Genomic DNA, 25,181 nt, shown 5'->3' on the forward strand with positions numbered 1-25,181 from the left:
TTGTGGACATGCCTCTCAGCCTACTCCTTCATACTGATTAATTAGAAAGCTAGTTCCAGATTTCGATGATGATATTAAGCCAGGCAGAAAAACGTTTATGATATTTTCCCAGAGCAGGAAACGTACAATGAAGCATGCTTGCATAGAAAGAAAAGGAACTATTGGGTCCTCTAGGAACTGACATTTACTTAATGATCCCAAATCTTAGACCGACATAAGAGCAGAAGTAACCCCTTCCTCCCACTGCTGGTCTGACGGTGTAATCCCAAGACATCTACAAGGTCATAGAGCGTGCTGAGAACATGTGTCTCCTCCTCCTTGCCTTTTCAGTAACAGACCCATCAGGAGTGTCAAGACTTAGTCCTGTGACGAGCTAAAAAACAACACCTTTCTGCTGTTAGCATTTTGAGGCACAGCTTTTTAAAGCAAACCAAATATGGGTCTCTTGCAGGAGTTGTCTGACATTCACAAAACGGTAAGGTAGCATCCAACCTTACATCTTCATACCTTCAACAGATGCCTGAAATTGTAGAGAGACTTAGCCCTATATAAGTCTTAGCTTTTCCTGTTCACATACACCTATGACAGAGTTTATAAATTAGTCACAGTAAGAAGAGAAAAACAATAAAACAAAGGGATATGCTATAATAAAGGCTACATGAATGGGGTCTCTCAAAATAGCTTATTATGCCTTTATATTTTGCACTTAAGAGACACTTAACAAGTTCACAGATTCTCTTTGACATATCTAAACTGTCAATCAGCATTACTATACTTTGGCTTTAGGGATATTATTAAATAAGATAAAGTTTACTTGAATACGGGCACTATAACAACCTCTGTGCTAAGAGTAATTAGGGGGTGTATAACAGGGATCCACTAGACAGAGGAATGGCTTAGGTCCCAGGCAGAACAAAGTAAAGTAGCATGAGATTTCAACACAGTATTCAGAAGACAAACAATTTAACTTACAAATTGTTTCTTCATGTATTTTTTATTTAATATTTCCAGTTGATCTTGGCTATCTTAAAACCTTAGAAACTAAAATGGCAGATAATAAAACTATTGAAAATCTTGTTCATATTGCTTCTGACTCTTAAAATACAGAGTTAAAGACTGTGTTAGTTAAGAAACAATATTTAATCCAAGAGTTACTTTAAAAATACTTTGAGGCCAGTTCCCATACAATCTGTTGCTAATTGTTTTCCCATCCTGATGAGTATGTCAGGATTTGAAAAGCAGGTAAGTCCAAGGCAAACTGAATTAACTACCTTTTTTACAAAAAATGAAGTCAGGGGCTCACAAAGGAGAGAATCCAGGTTTTATTCAGTATGTTATAGCTATATAAGGCTTGCTTTCCCAATATTGTTTATTAACTCAGAGCAACAACAGACTGGTACAGACCTTCTTTCTTCAGGTGCTGGGTAGTCTCTTCTTTGATGATGTAATAAACAGGGCTGCTAAATGGCCATCATATTTTGTTTAAGAGAGAACAAGTGAATTTGTAAGCAGGACCAGGAGTTAATCAAAAACACCATCCTTAGATTTCATTTCAGTTGGAACTCAAGCTCCTCCTCAGTCTGGGACAGCAGCAGCCTTGTTACTCAAGTGTTCCTCTCACAGTTGAGACTCCCTGGGCCAACAAAGTGGAATTATAGTGACAACTAAAGGACAGATGCTGTCTAGTCTAGCCTTTCAGAGAAACTGGCTGCAACTACTTTTCATAAAGGGCTATCACCAGGCAGGAGTTGTTTTTATAGCCTTCAGCTTCCATTTCTTGTAGATTTTTTTTCCTTTCTGTTTTCCACCTTCTCTCCAATTCTGTCTGGAATACCCAGTATCCTCAGTAGGCCAGAGTAGATCAACCCAGTGCCTCTAATCACATCAGGTAAGACAGGGCTGACAGCGTGCGTGTGTAGAGAGAAACCTCAGGGACAACACAGCATTGTTTGTTCTAGTCCATTTTCTAGGCTTTTAAGTAGTTGTTTACTCTAAACTTGTTGACCTTATTAGGGGATTAGACACACAAAGAATATTCTATGTGTCAGAGAATGTCAAAAGTAGGTTGATCTTCATCAGAAATAGACTACCTAGGGAAGTGGTATCTGCCTAAACACAAAAGATCTAAGAGTGTAGTATAAGGAAGAGCACATCAGGAGGAGGTCAGTACTACAGCTGATGGTGAATTATCTCCATCTTAAAGATCAGGTTGCCTGTTGTCCCAGATCTGAGCAAAGAATCAAACATAATGTAGAGAGTTATTTAACATTTCATTAACATAACTTAACAGAAAGAAATGGGTTATAAATGTTTCCTTGCCTGGCTTGGTAATTGTGTAATGGGAGGGTTGACCTTGATTAAACAATTGACCGATTAAACAAAATGTTGCTGGAAACCATTTTTATCATCAAAACTTTGTTTGTTGCAGGATCACACTATGTAGATCAGGCTGTCCTCTAGCCGCAGCATCTCAGGTGCTAGCATTATAAGCATGCACTACCTTGCTCAGCTTAAAACTTCTTTCTCATGTCAAAAGCTTTGGTGTCTTCTGTCTTTGTGAGATCATGTCCTGTGAGCACTCACAAGCTTGGACCTTCGGCCTTATTCTGCATCTCTTTCCCACTGTTCATCACTGTCACCGTGGACTTAATTTCCCTGTTTTATTCCGTTGGACACTGAGACATAGATTGGCCCACTAATCTAATAAACCAAGGCCTATTATTATGCTAATAGTGAGAAGGTAGAAAAGCCATCTAAGGCAACTTGTGCAGTTTAAGTGAGGTGGAGAGAAAAGTGGCATTAGCCTTTTCTGTCCAAGCCATTAGTGACTTTGAGAGTAGAAATTTGAAGCTGAGAGATAACAGGGAACTTTCAGCCTTGTGGTGCTCAGCCTGAATAAGTCTCCGTACTTATTTCCTATTTCCTTTCCTCGTTTTCTCTAACGATAACTTGCCTCTCCTAAGAACAGCTCTCAGATTAACATTTTGCCCTGGATGTGACTATTTTGACACAGAAATTAGAAGCTCTGTCTTCTTTATTTTCATGTATTTGAATTAAAGGCAGTAAACTTAGGAAGTTCATATAATTAGTATAGACATCACGATGTGGAAGTTTAGGTTAGTTTGACCTGATTTCCTCAAACTAAGAAGAGCAAATACTGTGGTGAATAAATAGAGGGAAGACTACACAAATCCATTACTATAATTGTACACTGAACTTGCTTCCTCATGACCAGAGTTGATTGCTTATAATTAATAGCGCTTGCCAAGGTTTGTTTATTTGTTTTGGTTTTCTGGATATATATGGACATGAATTACACATTCACTTAGTGAACTATCTTTTGGAGAATTAGTGCTCTTGGCACTGTCATCAGGTAAGCAATTTGTCTAAGATTTTAAAAGAAAAGGTTTAAAAAGAGGCCTAGAGAAATGGATGGCTCAGCAGTTAAGATCCCTGGCTGCTCTTCCAGAGGACCTAGGTTTAATTCCCACCACCTACATGTCAGCTCACAACTGTCTGTAACTCCAGTTTCAAGAGATCCAACACCCTCACACAGACATATATGCAGGCAAAACATGAATGCACGTGAATTTTAGTTAGTGAGGTATGTCCTTCTAATAAAAATAAATGGTTTTAAAAGAAAGAAGAGGATATGTACCCTAATATGACAGTTATCCATGCCAGAGCCCTGCATAGCCAGTAAACAATTGATGAATTTAGTGAAGTATATTCTTCTAATCCAGATAGGAACCTTCAAGTGGGATAACATTTAATCTTGCACAAAGTCAAGGCTACTGCTTCTCGTAGATGTTGCAATGTCTCACAATAATCCATAAGCGTGAAGTGGGTTCTATTTTCTAAAAGTGTTTATAGAGACCTTAGCAAACTGATGAAGCAAGGGGAAACAGAGACTCCGGGACCTAAAGCAGCCCTTAGGTATTCTGATGTGCCAGACATCCTTCACTAATGCTTGACTGTTCCAAGGTGACCTTACCACCTAGAAGAGTTAGCTCCTTACTGTCCTTTCACTTCTAAGGCTTCTCTCCCACCAAGGAGGAAATCAGTATTCTACTGTCCTGGTTTACATATCATGTTTTCCTGGGAGAGAGTTCTCTGACCTTAATGTTACTTAGAATTTATTTAATTTAATCAATGAATTTTTTCCTATTATCTAATCACCACAAAAAATAAATCTGAAACTAAAATCTGAAGTAGTGCTTTTCTGAGCCGAAGTTCTGTTTTGTGGTCCAGATGAGAGCACATGCAAATCTAGTGTTCGCTTCAGTAGTCAGTAAGTAAGCTATTCTATATTCAAACTAACAGGGGTTTGGAAGGTAACTGAAGGGTAGCGTGCTTGCCTAACATGCATAAGGCCTTGACTTGATCCCCACCATCACAAGAGAAGGAAGGAAGGAAAGTCAGCCATCTAGATGTGTTGATTCTTATCTGTAATCCTAGCTTCAGGGAGCTGAAGCAGAAGGGTCCAAGTTAGAGGCTAGTTATACAGCAAGACTATAAAAGTAGAACTATCTAACCATCAGAAGATGGGCATAACATTTTAGTTTTCCTTTTCCAAGTCCAAGAAAGTTTTTTAAAGGTTGATAATAATATTTTTCCCTCAAGCCCAGTTAAAACAGAAACTACATGCTGTCATAAAACTAATATTGTCATAAAAGCTCATGAGAAATATGCTAAGTCAACATATATACAAAGGAGAGTTATGCTTATAATAAGATGCATAGGGCATTGTTTTATGACTCGGCATAAATGCTCACACATTGCTACTCATGAAACTTTTATAGAAGAGCAGCAGTCAGAAACTCTAAAAGGGACTTGTATTCTTCTACAAAGTAACACTGCTTTGTATTCTTAAATATGCATATATAGCTTAATTTTGCCACGGACTGGGGTTTCTTATGGGGTCCTTTGTTCCGCGGGACGATGGGTTCTGGCCAGGTGTGCACAGGATTCGGCTTTGACAAACAGACTCGACACGAGTGGTGTAAGGTCTGAGTGTATTTCTTTAAAAATTGACATGAGGCTTTTACAATCATTGCAAAAGAGAGAAATGAAAAATCTGGCAGCTCAGTAGTCGAGACACATCTGAGGCCATCTAAAACACACTGGATTTAAAACATCAACCATCTTCTCTGGACTGGCGCAACAACCCTGGGCTCCGAGCATGTTCGGGCCGCGTGGGCCCAGCCAGAGTCCCAGGGGGCTGCGGGTGCTCCAGCCAAGAGGGTAGAGGCTCGAATCTTGAATCCTCAATGCTGAATGCTCGAATCTCGAATGCTCAATCTCTTGAATCTCAACTGGTGCTGGACCCCCCACCACCACCCACCACCACCCCCTCCCACACACACCCCCCGGGCCCAAGCACTCTGGGCCCGGGGGGCTGCTAGTCTACCTAAGTTCTGGTTCTAGTCCGAGTGAGAGCAAGTCCGAATGCTGAATATAGACTGCTGAATCTAGAATGCTCTATGCAGACTGCCTGCTGTTGAATGCTCTATGCTGTCTCTCTGTAAGCTTTAATGCCCTACCCACAATGCTAAAGGCAATTAGAATGGCTTAACATTCCAAGCCAGGGTTTGACTAGGACGTTGGAACATTGGTGAAGGTCAGAGAGCAATGTCCGAATTTTCTTTTTCTAGCTGTTAAGAAATCTTAGTGGGCTCCTAGCACACGAGTACGAGGACATATCTGGGCTACCTCTGAGTTTGGGGTGCCAGGCGACAATGCGGAGGCCGAAGACTGACTTTCCTTGAAGTTTACACCTCAAATACCGCCGTCACGTAAAGTGTGCATGGCATATTTTAAAGGTGGTTATAGTCCATAAAAAATACTGGCTTAAAATTAAAATAATTTTATCTAAAATTATAAAAAGGGAAGGATGTGGAGAGGTGATTAAGGACTTTTTTTTTTTTGTAACTGAGTCTTGTTATTGTAGCCTGGGTTTCCCTTGAGCTCATAATTCTCCTGCCTCGATTTCCCTGAAATTATATGCATGTGTACCTCATTGTCCAACAAAGACATTTTTTAATACTAACAATAGCATAAAGGGTTATAGAAAGAACTCAGTTGGTAAAATACTTGCTGTACAGGCTTGGTGACCTGAGCTTGCACCCCAGAACCCACACAAAAGGAAAAGCCAGTGTAGGGATACATACTCATAATCCCAGCACTGGGGAAGTACAGATAGATGGATTCCAGGAGCACACTATCCAGCCAGCCCACTCAGGTCCCTCCCACTGAGAGGCATGCACACACGATGTGCACCCCTATGAACACATATGCACCTACACAAACACACATGCACATGCATACATACATATTTACACAAAAAAGCATAAGAAATAAAGGCTAATTTATCCTACTAATAAGCCTCTAAAATAACACTAACTGAATCCAAAGAACCCCAGGGGCTGTCAAGCCAGGATTAATGACACAGCAGTCAGTAGGAGCTATTGCCAGCTTAGTGAGACTTGACAATACTCTGTGTGTGTGTGTGTGTGTGTGCGTGTGTGTGTGTGTAAAGCAGTTCACTCCACTATCTCCAGAGACTTTCAGAAACAGATAAAACTCCTCATTTAGCCAAAGTCAACACTAACCGCTTTCTACCCTCTTAACTATAAAAACCCACAGCTGTGAGATTTTCATTTACTGAAGCCATCTGCATATCTAATTGGCTCTAAGTTCTGAAATTGATTTGTAAGTACCCATTTATTTTTATCCCCACTGGCCACGCTCTGGTCTCCCACTTGCCCTCCCCCAGTCCATGCTCCAGCAGCCAAAGCAGTTGTTCTCAAAGACAGTTGATACCATATGGCTGTTTCTCGAACCCTTCAGTGCCTTTTCTCAAGATCAGAACAAAATCAAAGCCCTGTGTGTGTAAATAGCTTCTGCTTGCCTCTAAGGTAAGCTCATTCATTCTCCTTTGTACAATTTTCTTCTACATTTTAGATGTTTCTTTCTCTCCTCTAAACCTTTGCACTGAACAGTATCCCTGTCTCATTCCATAGTGACACCTCTCATTGTCCCTTCAGACTTTAGCCAATACGCCACCTCCTGAAAGAGACTTCCCTCACATTACTAAGTAAGTCCCTCCTGGATTCTGAGTCCTTAGTAATCTTTTATTTCCTTTCTCACGTGTGTTACAGTTTATTAACTTATTGGCAATTATTTATTGTCCACTTTTCCCCTAGAATTTGAGTAGCTTCAGTAAGGTCAATAACTTTCTGTCTCACCTTTGCCTTCCTAATGATTGATGGAGTGCCTGCCTGGCACACTGTAAATTTTTAATGATGAGTTAATAACTGAAAAACTTATAAGTACTACTAATTCCAGCCCCATCACATGAAATATTTAGGACCCTCTTCTCAAAGTGCCATAGATAATATACCTTCGCTCACTCTGTTACTTTCTCCCGTGCTCCAGAAGTAGGTGAAAGCATGCATTCCAGCAAACATCAATAACCACTAATTAAATAATGTATTTGAGATGCAGAGTTAGGTACTGTAGGACATACAAGTGTAAGTAAGAAAGAAATAAGGAATTATGGTTTAGTGATTTTAATAGACTCATTCATAACTAGCTATAGTTCAAAGCAAAGTACAGTGACAAATGTATAAACAAAGAGTGAGGGACATAGAGGGGTATGAGAGAAATTGACCACTTTTCTATAGCTACTGTTACTTCAGGTTATGCCAGTCCAGTAAAGTCATAGTTTTGCTGCCTCATGAAACCCCACCAACTGCCTGATGACCTCATCATTGGCTCACAGATGCCCAATCTAGAGCAGTAATGCATTTGTAAAACAGGCTCTAAAACAAGTTGAAGAAATGTAGGAGAAAGCACCAAATCCCTATGTAGATTGACTTTCCAGAAATGTAGCTTTACTCATTTCTAAAAGGATATATCTTTGGTAGACTTTATTAGGCTTTCACATATGTGCATCTGATCATATGCAACAGAAAGTTCAATGACCAAAAATAACAGTAACTGGTTCCAAAATGGACAATAGACTGACATAGGTAGTTTTAAAAAGTTAAATAAATAAATAAATAAATAAATAAATATACAGATGACTGACAGGTGTATCAGAAAATGCTCATCAATGACTATCATGGAAATGCACTCAAAAGCACAGTGAATCATCAGCTTACCCCAACAAGAGTGGCCCAAAAAAGCCTGAAGGTAAGAAATGCTAGTAATGATGAGGAGAAAAGAGAGCCTTTATTCATGGATGATGAGACTATAACTCCATAGCCACTACAGAAAACGTATGGAAGATCCTCAGAAGCTTAAAAATGGAATTGCTGTATGATCCCACATCTAACTACCAGTTCTGTATCCAAAGGAAAACAAATTGCCATGTTGAAGAAATACCTGCACTCCTATGTTCATTGCAACAGTATTCACAATACCCAAGGAATGCAAGCAATGATGAGTATTCATCAGCTGGCAGACAGATGGATAAGGAAGTTGTAGTATGCATGTACACTGAGGTACTTGCTGCTATTCAGCCAGAGGGGGAAAATTACACACCATCCTTTGCAACTCATGAATGAAACCAGAGAGTAAGTAAAAAAGCCAAACTCAAAGTTATGGGCAGAAAAGAATGTCAGTGAGTGTTAATCTCACTTACGAGCATGTAGTCCTGGTGTGCTATTATGCAACAGAGAGACAACAGAAATAATAATGTACTGTACATTTCAGAAAGCTTAAAGGGGGCAGTGTGCATGAGTAGCACTTGATATGAGAAGATGGAAGAACTGAGTCAGGCCCTAGCTAGTAGCTTTCCTGTGTCTCAAGAACTGAATAGCACAGCTGCCTGTCCAAATACAGTTTCTTGGAGCAGAGTGAGCAGCTCCACCAGTTGATATAACTATAGAAATTCAAGCATTTGGGTTATGTGAACCATGACAGAAGACTGGCTGAAGATGACTGGACAGGGATGGAGATGGAGAAGATAAGGAAGATGAAGAGGAAATAGACATCGACTGGCAAGAAGTTACCAAAACACTATGCTGATGAATTGATTCACTGTCTGAGTGTTTAATTGATGTCCCTTCAGATTTGGGGCAAGAGTAGATTGTGGTTGTATGTCCTGTTGGGAAAAAAGCCATTATCATGATCTCCAGGGGTTCAGCCAGTACTTACACCAAGAATGGCTACTGTGTCAACAGGAGAAACTCAACAGCAGCCGAACACTACACCATTTTGAATAGCATTTACAGTGAGGTAAACCAGACTGACTATGTTTTGGACATAATGTGTTAGTGGGGACCCCTTTCTATGACTGTCAGACTTATTTCCAGTTCTACTGTGTATATTCAAAGGTGACAGGAAAACAACTCAGAGAGAAAACCAAGATTAATCCTTTTAAGTGTATGGGACTAAAGGATTTCCTGTGTACCTCCTGAGAGCTTGTGTAAGGTGATGTCTGTAGATTTTTCTTTCGAGGTAAATGGGCTTCTCTACGATCATAAACAGACCCACTATAACCCTGGGAGTGCTCCCTTTGTGAGCTGGCTATGCTTCTACATGGTATCAGATATTCTAGGTGTAGCTGTGCCAGCTGGTCCACTGGCCACCAAGCCAGAATATGCTGGGTACCAGCTCCATTAGATTTTTGAGCACAAGAGGAGCCAGGAGGACATGAAGGAGAAAATCACATACAGTGCTTCTGAGAGTGGGCACTATGAACTAGAGGACCTGTGCACTCCCAAGTTGAGGAGTCCTCCCCACAAACCTGAGAGCCTCATAGACAACTAAAGTGGACAACCCACGAAAGACTGGAGAAGAATACAGTGATGATAGCAATAGGTAACCTTATTTCAGAGTGCACTTTCCAAACCTATACTGCCAAAAGTAGCTTTCCCCTGTCTAGAATGTTGGAGTCCGAATTCAGGTAGATTGAATATCTCCTGCTGTGTAAGTATATCCCAAGTCCACGATGTAAATATGTCTGACATAGTTAAAACATTACATATACATGTATCAGAATACCAACTTACCCACAAACTTTGTATTTTTAAATTATATTTTATTGTTATTTACTTATCTGTTTGTTTGTTTATAACTCCATCCTTTGAGAATTCTACACATATATACAGTATATATCTATTTTCAATTATCTATTCCCAGTGTCCTCCTTTCAGCTCCTCTTGGTCCCTCCAACTTACCCTCCTCCCAGCTTCTTGTTGTTCTCCCTCCCTTCATCTCTCCCTCCCTCCCACCTCCTCTTAATATCCCACTAAATCCATTACTTCTGTCTCTGTATACATGTGTGGAGCCATCCACTAGAGCATATGCAACCTACTAGTGACAACTCCCCCAAAGAAAAATGAGTCTTCCTCAGCACCCATAAACTCTTAGTAGCTCCTTAGTTTGAGATGAGGACTCACAAGCTCCTTCCCTGTCTCTTATGTAATCTTAACTATAGCTAACGGCAGGACTACTCAAATTATTCTACATAATAGAGAAGGGGGGTGGAGAAATGACTCAGCAATTAAAAGTATGTTCCTCTTGCAAGAGAGCCAGGGTTTAATCCATCTTTGAAATACTACTATCCAGCCAGGCGGTGGTGGTGCACTCCTTTAATCCCAGCACTTGGGAGGCAGAGGCAAGCGGATCTCTGAGTTCGAGGCCAGCCTGGTCTACAGAGTGAGTTCCAGGACAGCCAGGGCTACATAGAGAAACCCTGTCTCGAAAAACCAAAAAAAAGAAAAAGAAAAAGAAAGAAAGAAAGAAAAGAAAAAGAAAAAAAGAAATACTCCTGTCCTTCCAAAGCAATAACCTTTATTTTTAAAAACTTTTAATGGAGGTGCCCAAAGGAATAGAGTAGATTTATAATACCTCAGAGTCCTTGGCTTAAGATGGAAAATCACACAAAAAGAAAATTTGGGTCTTTTTTTTTTTTAATATTTATTTATTTAATGTATGTAAGTACACTGTAGCTGTCTTCAGACACACCAGAAGAGGGCATCAGATCCCATTACAGATGGTTGTGAGCCACCGTGTGGTTGCTGGGATTTGAACTCAGGACCTTCAGAAGAGCAGTCAGTGCTCTTAACCTCTAAGCCATCTCTCCAGCCCAAATTTGGGTCTTTTGTCAGAGAAAATATTTCAGTCAGGTAGCCTTTATTAGAAGGAATCCCTTCCAATGTGTCTTTGCCATCCTGTAGATTACAGGCATCTTGCAGGCCCAGTTCTCTCTTTGTATCTATACTGATACAAAGATAAAATCTGTATAATCTGATACAAAGATAAAATAAAAACATGCCAAAAAAATTACATACCAATCTCAGTGGTGAACATAACATGCAAAAATTCTCAAATACAAACCAAATTCTGGATCACATCAAAAAGGTCATTCATCATAACCGACTTAACTTCATGCCATATGTAAATCAGTAAATGGAATTTGTCACATAAATGGACTCAGTGGCAGAAATCTCATGATCATCTCAATAGGTACAGAAAATGTCTTTGACAAAATGACAAAATGTCTTTGACATCTCTTCATGATATAAGTCATGTAGAGGCTAGGATTGAATGGAGCATACTCAACATAATAAAGGCTGTCTACAAGCCTGCAGTCACCATCATATCATACATTTCCACTAAGATCAGAACAAGATGAGATTGGTCGCTCTTTCCACTTCTCAATATGTTGCTTGAAATCTTGAAGCAATAGAACAATAGAAGGGAATAAAATGGATTGAAAATAGGAAAGTTAAAGTATCTCAATTTAGAGGTATAATCCTCTACATAAGAGACTCTAAGGACTAAACACACACATAAAAACAAAACTTTGACTTTATAAACACTTTGAGAAAAGTAGCAGCATTCAAAATTAACTTAAAAAATCAGCAGTCTTCCTATGTACCATGACAAACACACTGAAAAAATCAGGTCAGCAATTCCATTCATAATAACTACAAAAATAATAAATTACCTTTGAATAAATCTAACCAAAGAAATAAAAGACCTACCTCTACAATGAAAACTTTTAAAACACTAGAGAAAGAAATTGAGAAAGATACTAAGAGATGGAAAGAAATTCTAAGAAGAAGAATTAATCTTGTGGAAAAAGCAACTGACAGACTTATTCTGTCCCATAAAAATTCCGAGGTCATTCCTTACAAATTAAAAAAAAATCAGAATTTATATGGAAATACAAAATATGGACAGTCAAAAAGAATTCTGCAGGAGTTATCACAATACCTGATTTAATTATACGACAGGGATGTAGTAATAATAGCCTACTATGGTACCAACACAAAGACAGGCACATAGACAGATCAGTGGAATCAAACAGGGCCAAGTACATTTCCACACAGCTATAGCTACCTAATTTTTTACAAAGATACGCATTGGAGAAAAGACAGAATTTTCAACAAACTCTGTTAGGAAACATGAATTTCAGTATTTAGAAAAGCGAAATTAGATCCTTATCTCTCCCTGCAAAATTATTACTGAGGCTATGGATCGCTCACAAAAAGAGACCTATCATGACTGCCCTCCAAAAGACCCAACAAGCAGCTGAAAGAGTCAGATGCAGGTATTTGCACCCAACCACTGGACAGAAGCTGCTGACCCCTGTTGTTAAATTAGGGAAGGCTGGAAGAAGCAGAGGAGGAGGGTGACCCTGTAACAGGACCAGCAGTGTCAATTAACATGGGACCCCCCCTCCGAGATCTCTCAAACACTGGACCACCAAGCAGACAGCATACACCAGCTGATATGAGGGCCCCAACACACAGTAGAGGACTTCTGGGTCTGTGTTCATTTAGAGATGATGCATTTAACCCTCCAGAGACCTAAAGAATTTAGAGGTTAGGTGGAGTGGTGGGGTGGGGGCATCCACGTGGAGACAGGGTGTGGGGGAGGAGGTGTGGGATGTGGAGCAGTTGGAGGGTAGATGGTGGGGTGGGGAATGGAATATGGAGTGTAAAAAATAAATTAAAAATAAAAGAAAATAATTAATTTAATAAAAAAATTTTTTTAATTTTCACATAAGACCTGCAGCTCTAAAACTGCTAGAGAAAAAAAGTGGGGAATATGCTCAATGTCAATGTTTATATATCATTGAAAAGTTCTGGAAAAAAAAAAGAAAGAAAGAAACAGTGAATCTGACTGTCAAAAAAAGGCAACTTAAGGTTCTTTCCTGCCCAGGGATATAATGTTTGTTTAGCTAATCAGAACAAATGTTTCTGAACTTACATAAGATTCTTTTAAATTCCCCCATTATATTTCTACTAAGGCTAGGGAGCTACAGAATATACTGGAAGGTGACACCTGTGCCTTCTTACAGCTGATAGGAAGCGAGGCAGGCAAAGGCATGGGGTCTTGAGCAAAAGCACTGGCTCCTTCATGTCCAAAACAGTGATTGCCTCTTACGGAGCATAGAGACCACACACAGGAGGAACAGCCATTTGAAGCAACTTCATTCACGATGGGCTGTGGAAGAAAACCTGTTGGTGCTGCAACAGTGTCATTCCTGTGCGTTAGCTGTCTTGTGATTTGAGCCATGATTTTGTGTTTGCAGAGATAAATAGCAGTTGTTAGACGTAGGGAGCCTTTGGACTGATTGGTTAGTGGTGGTAGAAAATGACCATGGTCATAAAGCACAAGAGCTCCTCTTCTGATCCTGACAGTCTCTGACAGTCTTTCTGTAAGGTGTGATTTCAGCTTGTTTCCAGAGACCTAACACATGAAGATAGTATTTTAGTTTCTGCTTATTTCACTGACATTGAAATCTCAAGTCCATTCTTACTCCTGCTTTCTCTGTCCATCTCTCTATAATCACTCTCTCAACAATTTTACACTAAAGACACTGATAACTGCTAAAAATAAAGCTAAAATCTTGGGGTTTCCCAGTAGAAATTTATTTTCCATTCACAAAAATCCAGAGTCACTATATGGTTGGAAGAAGTCTGTTCTACAGGTTTTTTTGGTGGGTGTTACCTGGTCTAATAGAGACTCTGTCATTTTTTTTATTAGATATTTTCTTTTTACATTTCAAATGATATCTCCTTTTCCCATTTCCCCTCTGGAAAAAAAAAAAAACCCTGTTCCCCTCCCCCTGCTCACCAGCCCACCCTCTCCTGCTTACTGGCCCTGGCATTCCCCTACACTGGGGCATAGAACCTTCACAGGACCAAGGACCTCTCCTCCCATTGATGATCGACTCGGCCATCCTCTGCTACATATGCAGCTGGAGCCATGAGGCCCACCATGTGTACTCTTTGGTTGGTGGTTTAGTCCCTGGGAGCTCTGAGGGTACTAGTTAGTTCATACTGTTTTTCATCCTAAGGGGCTGCAAACCCTTCAGCTTCTAGGGTCCTTTCTCTAGCTCCTTCACTGGGGACCCTATGCTCAGTCCAATGAATGGCTGTGAGCCTCTACTTCTGTCTGGCACTGTTAGTCTGGCACTGTCAGAGCGTCTTAGGAGACAGCTATATCAGGCTCCTGTCAGCCAGCACTTGCTGGCATCCACAATAGTGTCTGGGTTTGGTGATTGAATATGGGAAGGATTCCCAGGTGGAGCAGTCTCTGGATTGTCCTTCCTTCAGTCTCTGCTCCATAGTTTGTCTCTGCAACTCCTTCTATGGGTATTTTGTTCCACCTTCTAGAAAGGATTGAAGTATCCACATTTTCATCTTCCTTCTTCTTAAGTTTCATGTCATCTGTGAAATGTATCTTGGGTATTCCAAGTTTCTAGGCTAATATCCACTTATCAGTGAGTGCATACCGTGTGTGTTCTTTTGTGATTGAGTTACCTCACTCAGGATGATATTCTCCAGATCTATCCATTTCCCTAAGAATTTCATAAATTCATTGTTTTTAATAGCTGAGTAGTACTCCATTGTGTAAATGTACCACATTTTCTATATCCATTCCTCTGTTAAGGGGCATCTGGGTTGTTTCCAGTTTCTGACTAATATAAATAAGGCTGCTATGAACATAGTGGAGCCTGTGTCCTTATTATATGTTGGAGTATCTTCTGGGTATATGCCCAGGAGAGGTATAGCTGGGTCCTCTGGTAGTACTATGTCCAATTTCCTGAGGAACTGCCAAACTGATTTCCAGAGTGGTTGTACCAGCTTGCAGTCCCACCAGCAATGAAGGAGTGTTCCTCTTCTCTACAACCTCGCCAGCATCTGCTGTCACCTGAGTTTTTGATCCTAGCCATTCTGACTGGTGTGAGGTGGAATCTCAGGGTTGTTTTGATTTGCATTTCCTTGATAACTAAGGATGTCAAACATTTCTTTGGGTGCTTCTTAGCCATTTGGTATTCCTCAGTTGAGAATTCTTTGTTTAGCTCTGTACCCCATTTTTTAATAGTGTTATATGGTCACTTGATCTTTGACAAAGGAGCTAAAAACATCCAGTGGAAAAAGAGACAGCATTTTAAGCAAATGGTGCTGACTCAACTGGTGGTTAGCATGTAGAAGAATGCCAATCGATCCATTCCTATCTCCTTGTACAAAGCTCAAGTCCAAGTGGATCAAGGACCTCCACATAAAACCAGATACACTGAAACTAATAGAAAAGAAAGTGGGGAAGAACCTCGAGCACATGGGCACAGGGGAAATTTCCCTGAACAGAACACTGATAGCTTATGCTCTAAGATCAAGAATTGACAAATAGGACCTCATAAAATTGCAAAGCTTCTGTAAGGCAAAGGACACTGTCAATAGGACAAAACGGCAACCAACAGATTGGGAAAAGATCTTTACCAACCCTACATCCAATAGAGGGCTAATACCCAATGTATACAAAGAATTCAAGAAGTTAGACTCCGGACTGCCATTTTTTAACACTGTTCTGTGGCATCTACTTGATGTCATCTGCTAACAGAGTGGAGAAGACAGATAAAGCACAGGAGCATATTTTTCTGGGACAAATCTAAAGTAATGAATATCATTTCTCTCCACATTTCATTAAGCATAACTCCATCATATGACTTCATCTCCTCACTGTTGAACGCAAAGCCACTTCCCAAGAACAAATCTTGGCTATAGGAGGAAAGCATAAACTTGTAAGGGATAGCCAGCTCTGCAGTTTTACCTCAGTAGGCCTGCCTAAGTAATTCCCCACATTTTCCTCTATAATATAAAAGCATTCCATAATACTCCATACTGTTTCAACCCATATTAAGATAGGTATGTGCCAGTTGTGGTGGCGCATGCCAGTAGGATTTGCTGAAGGAGGCAGAGGCAAGAGGATCACGAGTTCAAGGCCCGCTCCGGATACACATTTTAAGCCAGGCAGTGGTGGCGCATGCCTTTAGTCCCAGCATTTGGGAGGCAGATGTCTTGAGTTTGAGTCCAGCCTGGTCTACAGAGTGAGTTACAGGACAGCCAGGGTTACACAGAGAAACCCTGTCTCAAAAAAAAAAAAGAAGGACACCAGCTCTCACTCTAGAATTTTGTCACATGTGACCATCACATAGAATGTCAAAGCATCCAAGTCTTGTTTTCTAAAACATTTAAAGTTTTGTCTGTTGAGTTTGTCCTCATAAAAGCTAAGAAAATTAATATACCTACACACAACTGACCAGTATTACAGTGCTGAGCAAACACCCATGCCTGAAATATTTAGATTCACTTGTTGGCATATTTCGTTTCTACAAATAAAAACCTCAAGACTATGTATCTCCCTAGAGTACAAAGTAAAAATCTATTAGAAAAACAGATACAGTGCCATTTGTGATAATGTATTAAACAGTTAAATTGAGATGAGGCAGACTGAGTCTTACTTAGAAAAGGTTTTTCTCTGAACTCTTAGGCATAGGAAGCCAAGTCATCATGACAGTAGCTCCTTGTAACTCAGAGTTACAAGAGGGAGTTTGTTTTGTCCTCAGTAATGTGCATCAAGGGGCTCCTGATGCCTGCAAGTGAGAACAGAAAATGACCCACCTCTCCCACCATCCCATTAAAGCATGTGTATCCAGGAAAAAGAAGAAAAGATAGTGTGGGTGGGGTGGGAGGAACAATCCTCAGCTCTGACCTGTGATTGCTTCTCTCCTAAACTACCTAAAATCAAATATAATAGACATCATGGTAGATTATAGCTGTAATCCTAGCACTCAGGAGGCTGAGTAGAAAATCACAAGTTGGAGATCACTACCCCTCCTTGACCTTCAAACCACTTTTGAACCTATATTAAAGTCAAGTTTGATGCCATAATTTTCAATTAGAGAGAACATGTAACTAAAATAACTAAAATCACACTTAAAAGAGCTCATTCTGCTTGATTTCTTAATTCACTGTTTCCCAAACTGCTAATTAAAAATTATTGACATTGGGCTAGATAGCTGGCTTAGCAGTTAAGAATGCTTACTGCTCTTAAAGAAGGCCCAGGTTTGGTTGTCAGCATCCATACTAAGCAACTCATAAAGACCTGTAACTCTAGCCCAAGCCCCAGGGCCTCTGACACCATCTGTCCTCTGTGGGCCACCCAGTACACATAAACTCATGTAAGCACACATGCATACACACAAATAAAGATAAATACTTCTAAATTTGTCAACATAAACTATTAATGATTTTAATTATATTAATAATTCAGTGGTATTGGAAGGCAGAAATATGGATCTCTTTGAGTTCAAAATCAGCTTAGTCTACAAATCAAGTTCCAAGACAGCAAGGGCTCAAAAAAAAAAAAAATGCTATACAAGTAGATATGTTGCCTTTTATACTGGGGGGTTCTTGTTTATGTTCCACTAAATGAGAGAAGTAGCATTATTCCTATGCTTATAAGTATAGTGTTTTTATGATACTCTAGAAATTATTATTTTGAAGACTATAATATACAAGTCTAAAGTGTTACTGCTTAATTGCTTAGAAGTTAGTTATATGAAAAACATGGTTTCCATTCCAATAGAGATTAGTAGGAAGCTTAATTGAGAACAGGCTTTGAATATTCTTTGAATAACATGCTGAGGATTTGTTCTAGTTTCATTCTGCTTCTGTGAGAAATATTCAACTGAAGGGAAGAAAGGGTTTATCTCAGCTTCCAGGTTAGTTCATCGTTGAGGGAACTCTGGGAAAGAACTTGAAAGCAGGCCTGCCTGCCATTCCATGCAGTATCACATCTGGCCAAGGAGCACGCGGCCAAGGATGCACAGCAGGAACCTTGGAAGGGTGTTCCTTGATAGGAGGCTTGAATGCTGACTTATACCCAGCAAGCTTTCAAGTTACAGTTCAAGCCACTTGCCTCAGGCCCTCCTGCATCAAGACAACTTCAAAAGATGACTTTTCATTTGACAGTTAGGAAGGTAGAGAGAGCCAGCAGGCAGCTAGAGAAACAGTAATCAAGACTAACACCACCACTACCCACAGACATACAGGCCAGTATGACGTAGACAGTTTCTAAACTGAGGCCCTGCTCTCAAGTGACTCTAGGATAAGTCTAGTTGACAATTGAAGCTAATCAGAGTAGAGTTTTAAAAGGGAATACTGAAAGAAGTATAAGTCCTTGAAGAATTTTTAGCAAGATTTTGATCAACTTTTGCAGTATATTGTTGGAATGGGCCAAGGAGTAGACACTGAAATAGAATGGGAACCATGGTTCTCTTAACACTAACCTATGTGAGGAAGATAAAGGAGGAAAAGTGGTACTTGGTTTTATGCCTGTCTAGCCATGTTTGAAAAATAATTAGTTTTAAAGTCTTTGTTTTAAAGGAAAAGCTCCAACTTCAAAAGATGACTTTCATTTGACAGTGATGGAGGTAGAGAGAGCTAGCAGGCAGCTAGAGAAGCACAAATAAATCTTCCATATTTGAGATGTCTCTGTGGGAGTCATGTACATTGAGGTGAAAGTTGAAACCAGGAGACAAGCTACCTAGGAGGAGAAGAAGGCACAGACATAACATCACTGGGAGGAATGGGGAAGTGCCAGCATGTTGTCACAGTTGTCAAGAGATAGTTGGGTTTTGTTGTAGAGTTTGCTGTTGGGTTTTTTGTTTTGTTTTTAAGGTTTGTTGATGTTTGGTTTTGATGTTTTGAGACAGGGTTTCTCTGTGTAGCCCGGGCTGTCCTAGAATTCTCTCTATAAATTTCTCTCTGGTCTTAAACTCAGAGATCTGCCTGTCTCTGCCTCTCATGTTTTGGGACTAAAAGCATAAGCCACCACCTGCCAGCAGCCCGGCCTGTTTTTCCTTTAAAGGTAAGTTTTAAATTTTTTGTTAATTTCACTATGGAAACCCAGTGTAGGTGTCGCTCCCAAGGAGATAGCTTTAATAATACCACAAATAAGGCCTAATGCTGGAAGGAAAAAATAAGAGAAAGAAAAATATCAGAGGTTAAGAGAAAAAACACATTAGTTTACAACTAAAAAGCTACCAATAATGTCAATGAACTAGGAGCCAAGAAAAATAACATCTTAAGTTTGTAATCCTCCTGCCTCAGCTTCTTAAATGGTTGGTAGAAATAGAGGTACAGAGCCAGCAAAGTCTTTTTTTTTAATAAAAATATACCATATTTCTATTCAAAAGGAAATGAATGGCAATGTCACCCTCAACTCATCTGTATTGTGTGCTATTCATATACTCAGTGCCCAATCAATGGTAGCAGTAACAAACACTGTTATCTTTAGGTGCAGATGCACCCTGGAGAAAATCAAGTACTGTAGTATAAATAAAAGAAATCACTAGGACAAAGCCAAATCTGTGTCTTAACCAGAAACCTCATTCACTGTCAACACAGGCTTTTTGTTACCTTTATAATCCCAGGAGACATGAATTCTCATTCATGACTCTTAAAGCCTAAGAAGTAGATCAGAGGCCTGCATCCAGGAGCTGTTGTCACAATTATATAGTCTTGGGTGAGTCACTTAAAAGAATAATACTTACACCAGGAAAGCTCCAGTAACTCTGCTATTACCAGCTGAATGGCTCACTTCCCCAGCTCTGCTACACCAGACGGACCACAAAATGGGGCTTTCAGTTTCTTTTCTGTGAGAGTTCAGTGGGCATTTTTAGATGATGGAAAGGTGAAAACCCTGTGCTCAGACCTCAAGATGATAGTGATGATTCCACACAGATTAAGCTGTCTGGGCATTCTTCCAGCTAAATCTTTCTTTCCCATGTGATTAACCTTGTGTGGTTAAACAAGGTAACCTAGCATCCATGCAGTTTAGAAATTCTGTGAAGACAAATTTGTGATTTCTTTCAAAATCTTACTGAAACGAAGATTCTGGGATGGTTTATATCTATAAAGTGAAAGCTGACCCACCTCATAGTCTCCAGGTTCAAAAAGAGGGAGGGAGAAGAGGAGAGGGAGGACAAGAGCCTTGTGTACTCCCTCCCACCTTGTTTCGAGTTTGTTTGCTTGATGAGTTTCCTTGTTGGTTGGTTTGTTTTTGAGACAGTTTTGTATATCCCAGGCCAGGCTGTTGCATCGCAGGCCCCCAACCTGTGATCGTCTTGGGCTAGTGAGGTGCTCAACTCAGGTGTGTGCCATTATGCCCAGATACTGACTTTTTTTTAATAAAAAAGAAAAAGTCCAAGTTTTTTGTTGCTGTTTTGTTTGTTAGTCGGTTTTCATTATATTTATTTAGGGGTGCACAGGTATATCACAATACTCATGGGAATAGGAGAACAACTTGCAGAAATTGATTCTCTCCTTCTACGAAGTAGATTCTAGGGATGAAACTCAGCTCATCAGGCATAGTAGCAGGTACCTTCACTGCTGAGACCCTAATGTCCAGTTTTTTGTCCTAAAAACATTGTACACATTTTTACAAGAAGTAGAATGCATTAGGTATTATGGGGAATACAGGTGATCTAGATTTTTCTTTCAATAATGTAAATAGAAATATATGCACACATGATTCACATAAACCACACAAACATATTAACATTTAAAAGAATGTATTGTCTGGGGGTATAGCTCAGTTGGTAAGTACTTGCCTAGTTTGTAGGAAAGTTTGGGGTTGATCCCCAGCATCACATAAACCAGGTATGGTAGTACACATACCTATAAGCAAGCCTCAGGGGGTAGAAGCAGGGTCAGAAGTTCAAGGTTGAGCTGGTGAGATGCCCTTTACAGGGTAAAGGTGTTAGTTGCCAAACCTGAAGGATGACCTGAATTTGCTCACCAAGACCTACATGGCAGGAGAGAAGTGACTCCTACATGTTGTTCTCTGGCCTTCCTATGCATACACATATGCATGCATACATACATACATGTAAAAATTAAAAATGGGCTTTGAGGTCTACATTTTCTGAGACCTTATATCAATAAAAAGAAACAAACAAGAAGAGGAAAGAAGGAAAAAAACTGGACTAGGAGTATAGCTCAGTGGCAAGTGTTTAGTCCTAGGTTTGCTTTTTAGCATCATAGATAATTTTGTGGGGGCAAGATTAACACTTCAATATTATCATTGGGATACTTTTGAGCTATACAAGATTCCAATATAAATGGATTAAACAACAAAAAATAATTGATTTATTTAAAGTAACCCAAAATTAGAACAGTTTAGATGCTACACAGTCAGGGCTCAGGCTCAATTTTGCTGGCATTTTTTAGCCTAGCCCTGCTTTCAACTTTGTCCTCAGGCCAGCTAATCACATGATTTGAGCCAAGGAGGCAGTACTAGACACCATGGACAGATATGACAATATCAAAGGAGTTGGGAGGAAGCCTTTCTCTTTCATAAACAGATTAGGAGTTTGTTATCAGAGACATAGTGGATGCCATCAGGAAACTCAAGTCTACTGGAAGAGAAAGCATGTAACAGTGTGGTAAATACTGTACTAGAGATTATACATGTCTACTGGTAGCATCAAAAAGAAAGTATTCCACTGTATTGGCTGGCAGAGAAGACTTCTAGGAACAGGCCATCAGTCCATTTTGCAACACAATGAGTTTAGGTTTTGCAATACTCCCAATGGAGAAATCCAATAAACAGCTCTAGAACTGAGGCCGTAGGCAGAGAAGTCTAAATAGAGAAAAAATATATAAGCCGTAGATAGTGGTTGCAGTGAGGCCTGAATGAACTTGCTCAGTGAAAATACAGAAGAATGAATACAGAGTCTGAGGAGCACTGATGAAGAGCTGCTAACAAGGACAAGCAGCAAAAATGGAAACCAATTAATGTTGTCTGTATGAGGAATGGGAATAAGCCAACTGGAAATGGCTTTGTAATGTCCAAACATGCTACTTGCCTAGTAACAAATGTCCTTCTCCACGATGCTAACTTAATGGTACCTAGTTTATTGGAGATATGGCTGAACCTGAATAGCCAAGGCAAAACTGAGGCATTAAATTTTCTAAGATGACTCTCTTTCTTTGCAGGAGTGGCCACACATTACTTGCTTTCTGGTTCTCCCGCCAAGAGGGGAAACTAAACCGACAACAGACTATTGAACTAGGACATCACATCCTCAAAGCACACATCTTTAAGGTAATCTTCATATATCTAATATATGTATATAGTAACAACATATACATATATTATGAACTTTCTATATATACTTATATATTATAGTCCAAGAAATTTATAGTCCACATGAAAGCATAGGAGGAAATTGTTCACCTTACTTTTAGCCTACAATTCACTATTACTCACTATTACTGTTTCAGTTTATTACTGTGTTTGACAGTTCTAGTCCTGTGGATTCATAGTGTAGCTCAGTAGTACTTGCCTAGCATGCAAAAGGCTCAATGTCTAGCACTGCAAAAATAAAAGTCTCATGCAGAAATAGTGGCACACGTGTAACCAGCAGGGGAGGCTAAGGTTGAGTACTTCCAAGTCAGCTGGGGTCACAGAGCAAGACTCTCCCTCACAAGAAGAAAATTCTGATAGTTATAACCCCTGTGGTCCCTCAGAGTTCTTTCCTGACTCAGAATTTAAAAGTCCAAGAATCTTAAACAGTTCTCCAAAAGCCTCACAAATTCTTCCTAATATGTAAGCATACAACCAGACAGACGTTTGTTCATCACATGAACAAAAATAAAACCCACTGTGACAAATCCTTTCTTTGAATCGTAACTGTCCTGGCTAACAAAAATGACCTTAGCTAGTTACCTTACTTTCTACAAGTAGAGTACAACTAATACAGCAGGCAAGCATCCAGGTTCAAGACGGTAATAACTGTCTACTACATCCGTAGTCATTAAGATAGCCATTGTTAGATTAGATGGGGATGACCATCAGTCTTCCAACACACAATCTGCATGGGATAAGGTGCAAAGGTGAAATTGATGCCTGTATCGGTACACCATAAAATAAACGGCACGGCACAGCAATGGAGAAAGAATGTGAAGCTTTATTTAACCAAGTGTGACTTCAGCACATCAGTGCCTACATTAAACTGCACACTTGTTTCATGAGCACAGTTTTATCTTACATTGATGGAGACAGTATGGTTGTCTGAGATAAGAGTGCCTCTGTATGTGATTTAGGCTGTAAACACTCCGGTGTGCAACATAGAGTGATGGCATGTCTGCAAGCTAAAGAAAGAGGAGTAGACTCTGGTGTTTCTGGTGCTGCAGCCCACAGAATCCTTTCAGTGCAGAGGCTGTTAAGAGACTTTGGCTTCTCCCAGACAGAAGTCTTAGGTTTCCATCAGCTGAGAGTCATGCAAAGTCAAAGGCAGACATGGCCATATCCAGTTCCACTCAGAACTTCTCCTCTGCAGTCCAACTAATACTTATTCCAGTTCTAAATTCCCTTTCCTTGTTTGAGAAAAGGTGTGTTTATGTCATTAATGGCGTTTAAAATAAGAAAAGGATAAAAACCTGTGATTCTGGACATTGGGCTGGCTATACAACCTTCTAAATTCTCTTGTTTTGACACCTTTCTGAGGTTTAATTTTATGTACCACATGAAATTCACCAGTGTTAGGAGTGAGTGTGTGTGTGTGTGTGTGTGTGTGTGTGTGTGTGTTAGTGTCCTTGGAGTTGTACCATTAGTGCATTTATTCTCGCTAAAAAATGAGCCTCATTCCTGTTAAGTCATGTCTCTACATTCTGTCCCATAAATTTGACTTTTCAAAATATTTCACAGAAATGAAAATATGTAATATATTCTCTTGTAATATATTCTCTTGGCTTCTTTCACTTAACATGTTTTCATGGTTTATTAATATTACAGAAGAGATCAGTACCTTATTTATTTTATTATAAAATATATTCTATTGTATAGATACATAACATTTTTATACATTCACTGAAATAATTGAGATGCTCCACTTTTGAAATGAATCTGAATGAATACTGTGAAAACTACTGCTAAGAAAATTAGCTACTTTAACATAGCATTTACTACATCTACAACTTAGTAACATTAGTACATTTATAATATTAAGGTACAGATTTATATAGACAGTCTATATCTAGCTAGCTATTTATCTTACTGTCTCTAACTGTAGGCCTGGCTGGCTGGTCTGTAACTTACTCTACAGCCTACAGCCACACTATGCAAGAATTCAACATTTTCCTTCTCCTGAGTATTGAAATTACACAGGACCAGAGATAGAACTGTGCTGAGCACAGTGGAGGGAGGGACCAGAGATAGAACTGTGCTGAGCACAGTGGAGGGAGGGACCAGAGATAGAACTGTGCTGAGCACAGTGGAGGGAGGGACCAGAGATAGAACTGTGCTGAGCACAGTGGAGGGAGGGACCAGAGATAGAACTGTGCTGAGCACAGTGGAGGGAGGGACCAGAGATAGAACTGTGCTGAGCTCAGTGGAGGGAGGGACCAGGGATAGAAAACTGAGCTGAACACAGTGGTATAAGGCACAAATTTGGGTGAGGCTAGGTAACAAAGTCAGACCACATCTCAAAAAAATAAAAACAAGAATTGATAGGATTTCTAGGTCATATAGTAACTACGTTTAACATTTTGAAAACTAAGTTTAACATTTTGAAAAATTGTCAATCTGTTTTCAAAAGTGTCCACACCATTTTTTACAGTCCCACCAGTAGTGTGTGAGGATTCTAGTTTCCTTACACCAGTCTGAAAATAGTGCTTAGTGGTATACATCATCCCTAGAACCAAAAGAAAAAAGAAAGATGTCATTTGTCTTCTGTTTCATCTAAAAGTGAATGCAAAATAGTACCTTATTGTGTGGTGTGATGGAAGATGTGGTGGGATGGAAGGTGTGGTGGGATGGAAGGTGTGGTGGGATGGAAGATGTGGTGTGATGGAAGGTGTGGT

At 39.8% G+C, this 25,181-nt stretch overlaps 1 protein-coding gene and 1 pseudogene across 7 annotated transcripts in view; both read left to right on the plus strand.

Moving 5' to 3' along the window:
* The window catches only part of Tanc2 (tetratricopeptide repeat, ankyrin repeat and coiled-coil containing 2), a 320,134-nt gene that overhangs the window by 250,855 nt on the left and 44,098 nt on the right, over nucleotides 1-25,181 (plus strand). For all 7 annotated transcript variants that reach the window (XM_031355012.1, XM_031355013.1, XM_031355008.1 and 4 more), the window contains one exon: nucleotides 22,314-22,422. In XM_031355012.1, the coding sequence (XP_031210872.1) occupies nucleotides 22,314-22,422 (109 nt within the window). The remainder of the gene's footprint in view (nucleotides 1-22,313; nucleotides 22,423-25,181) is intronic.
* Nucleotides 5,571-10,333, plus strand: LOC116079181 (annotated as a pseudogene).

This window comes from Mastomys coucha, unplaced genomic scaffold (assembly GCF_008632895.1).
Source record: "Mastomys coucha isolate ucsf_1 unplaced genomic scaffold, UCSF_Mcou_1 pScaffold5, whole genome shotgun sequence".
Lineage (NCBI taxonomy): Eukaryota > Metazoa > Chordata > Mammalia > Rodentia > Muridae > Mastomys > Mastomys coucha.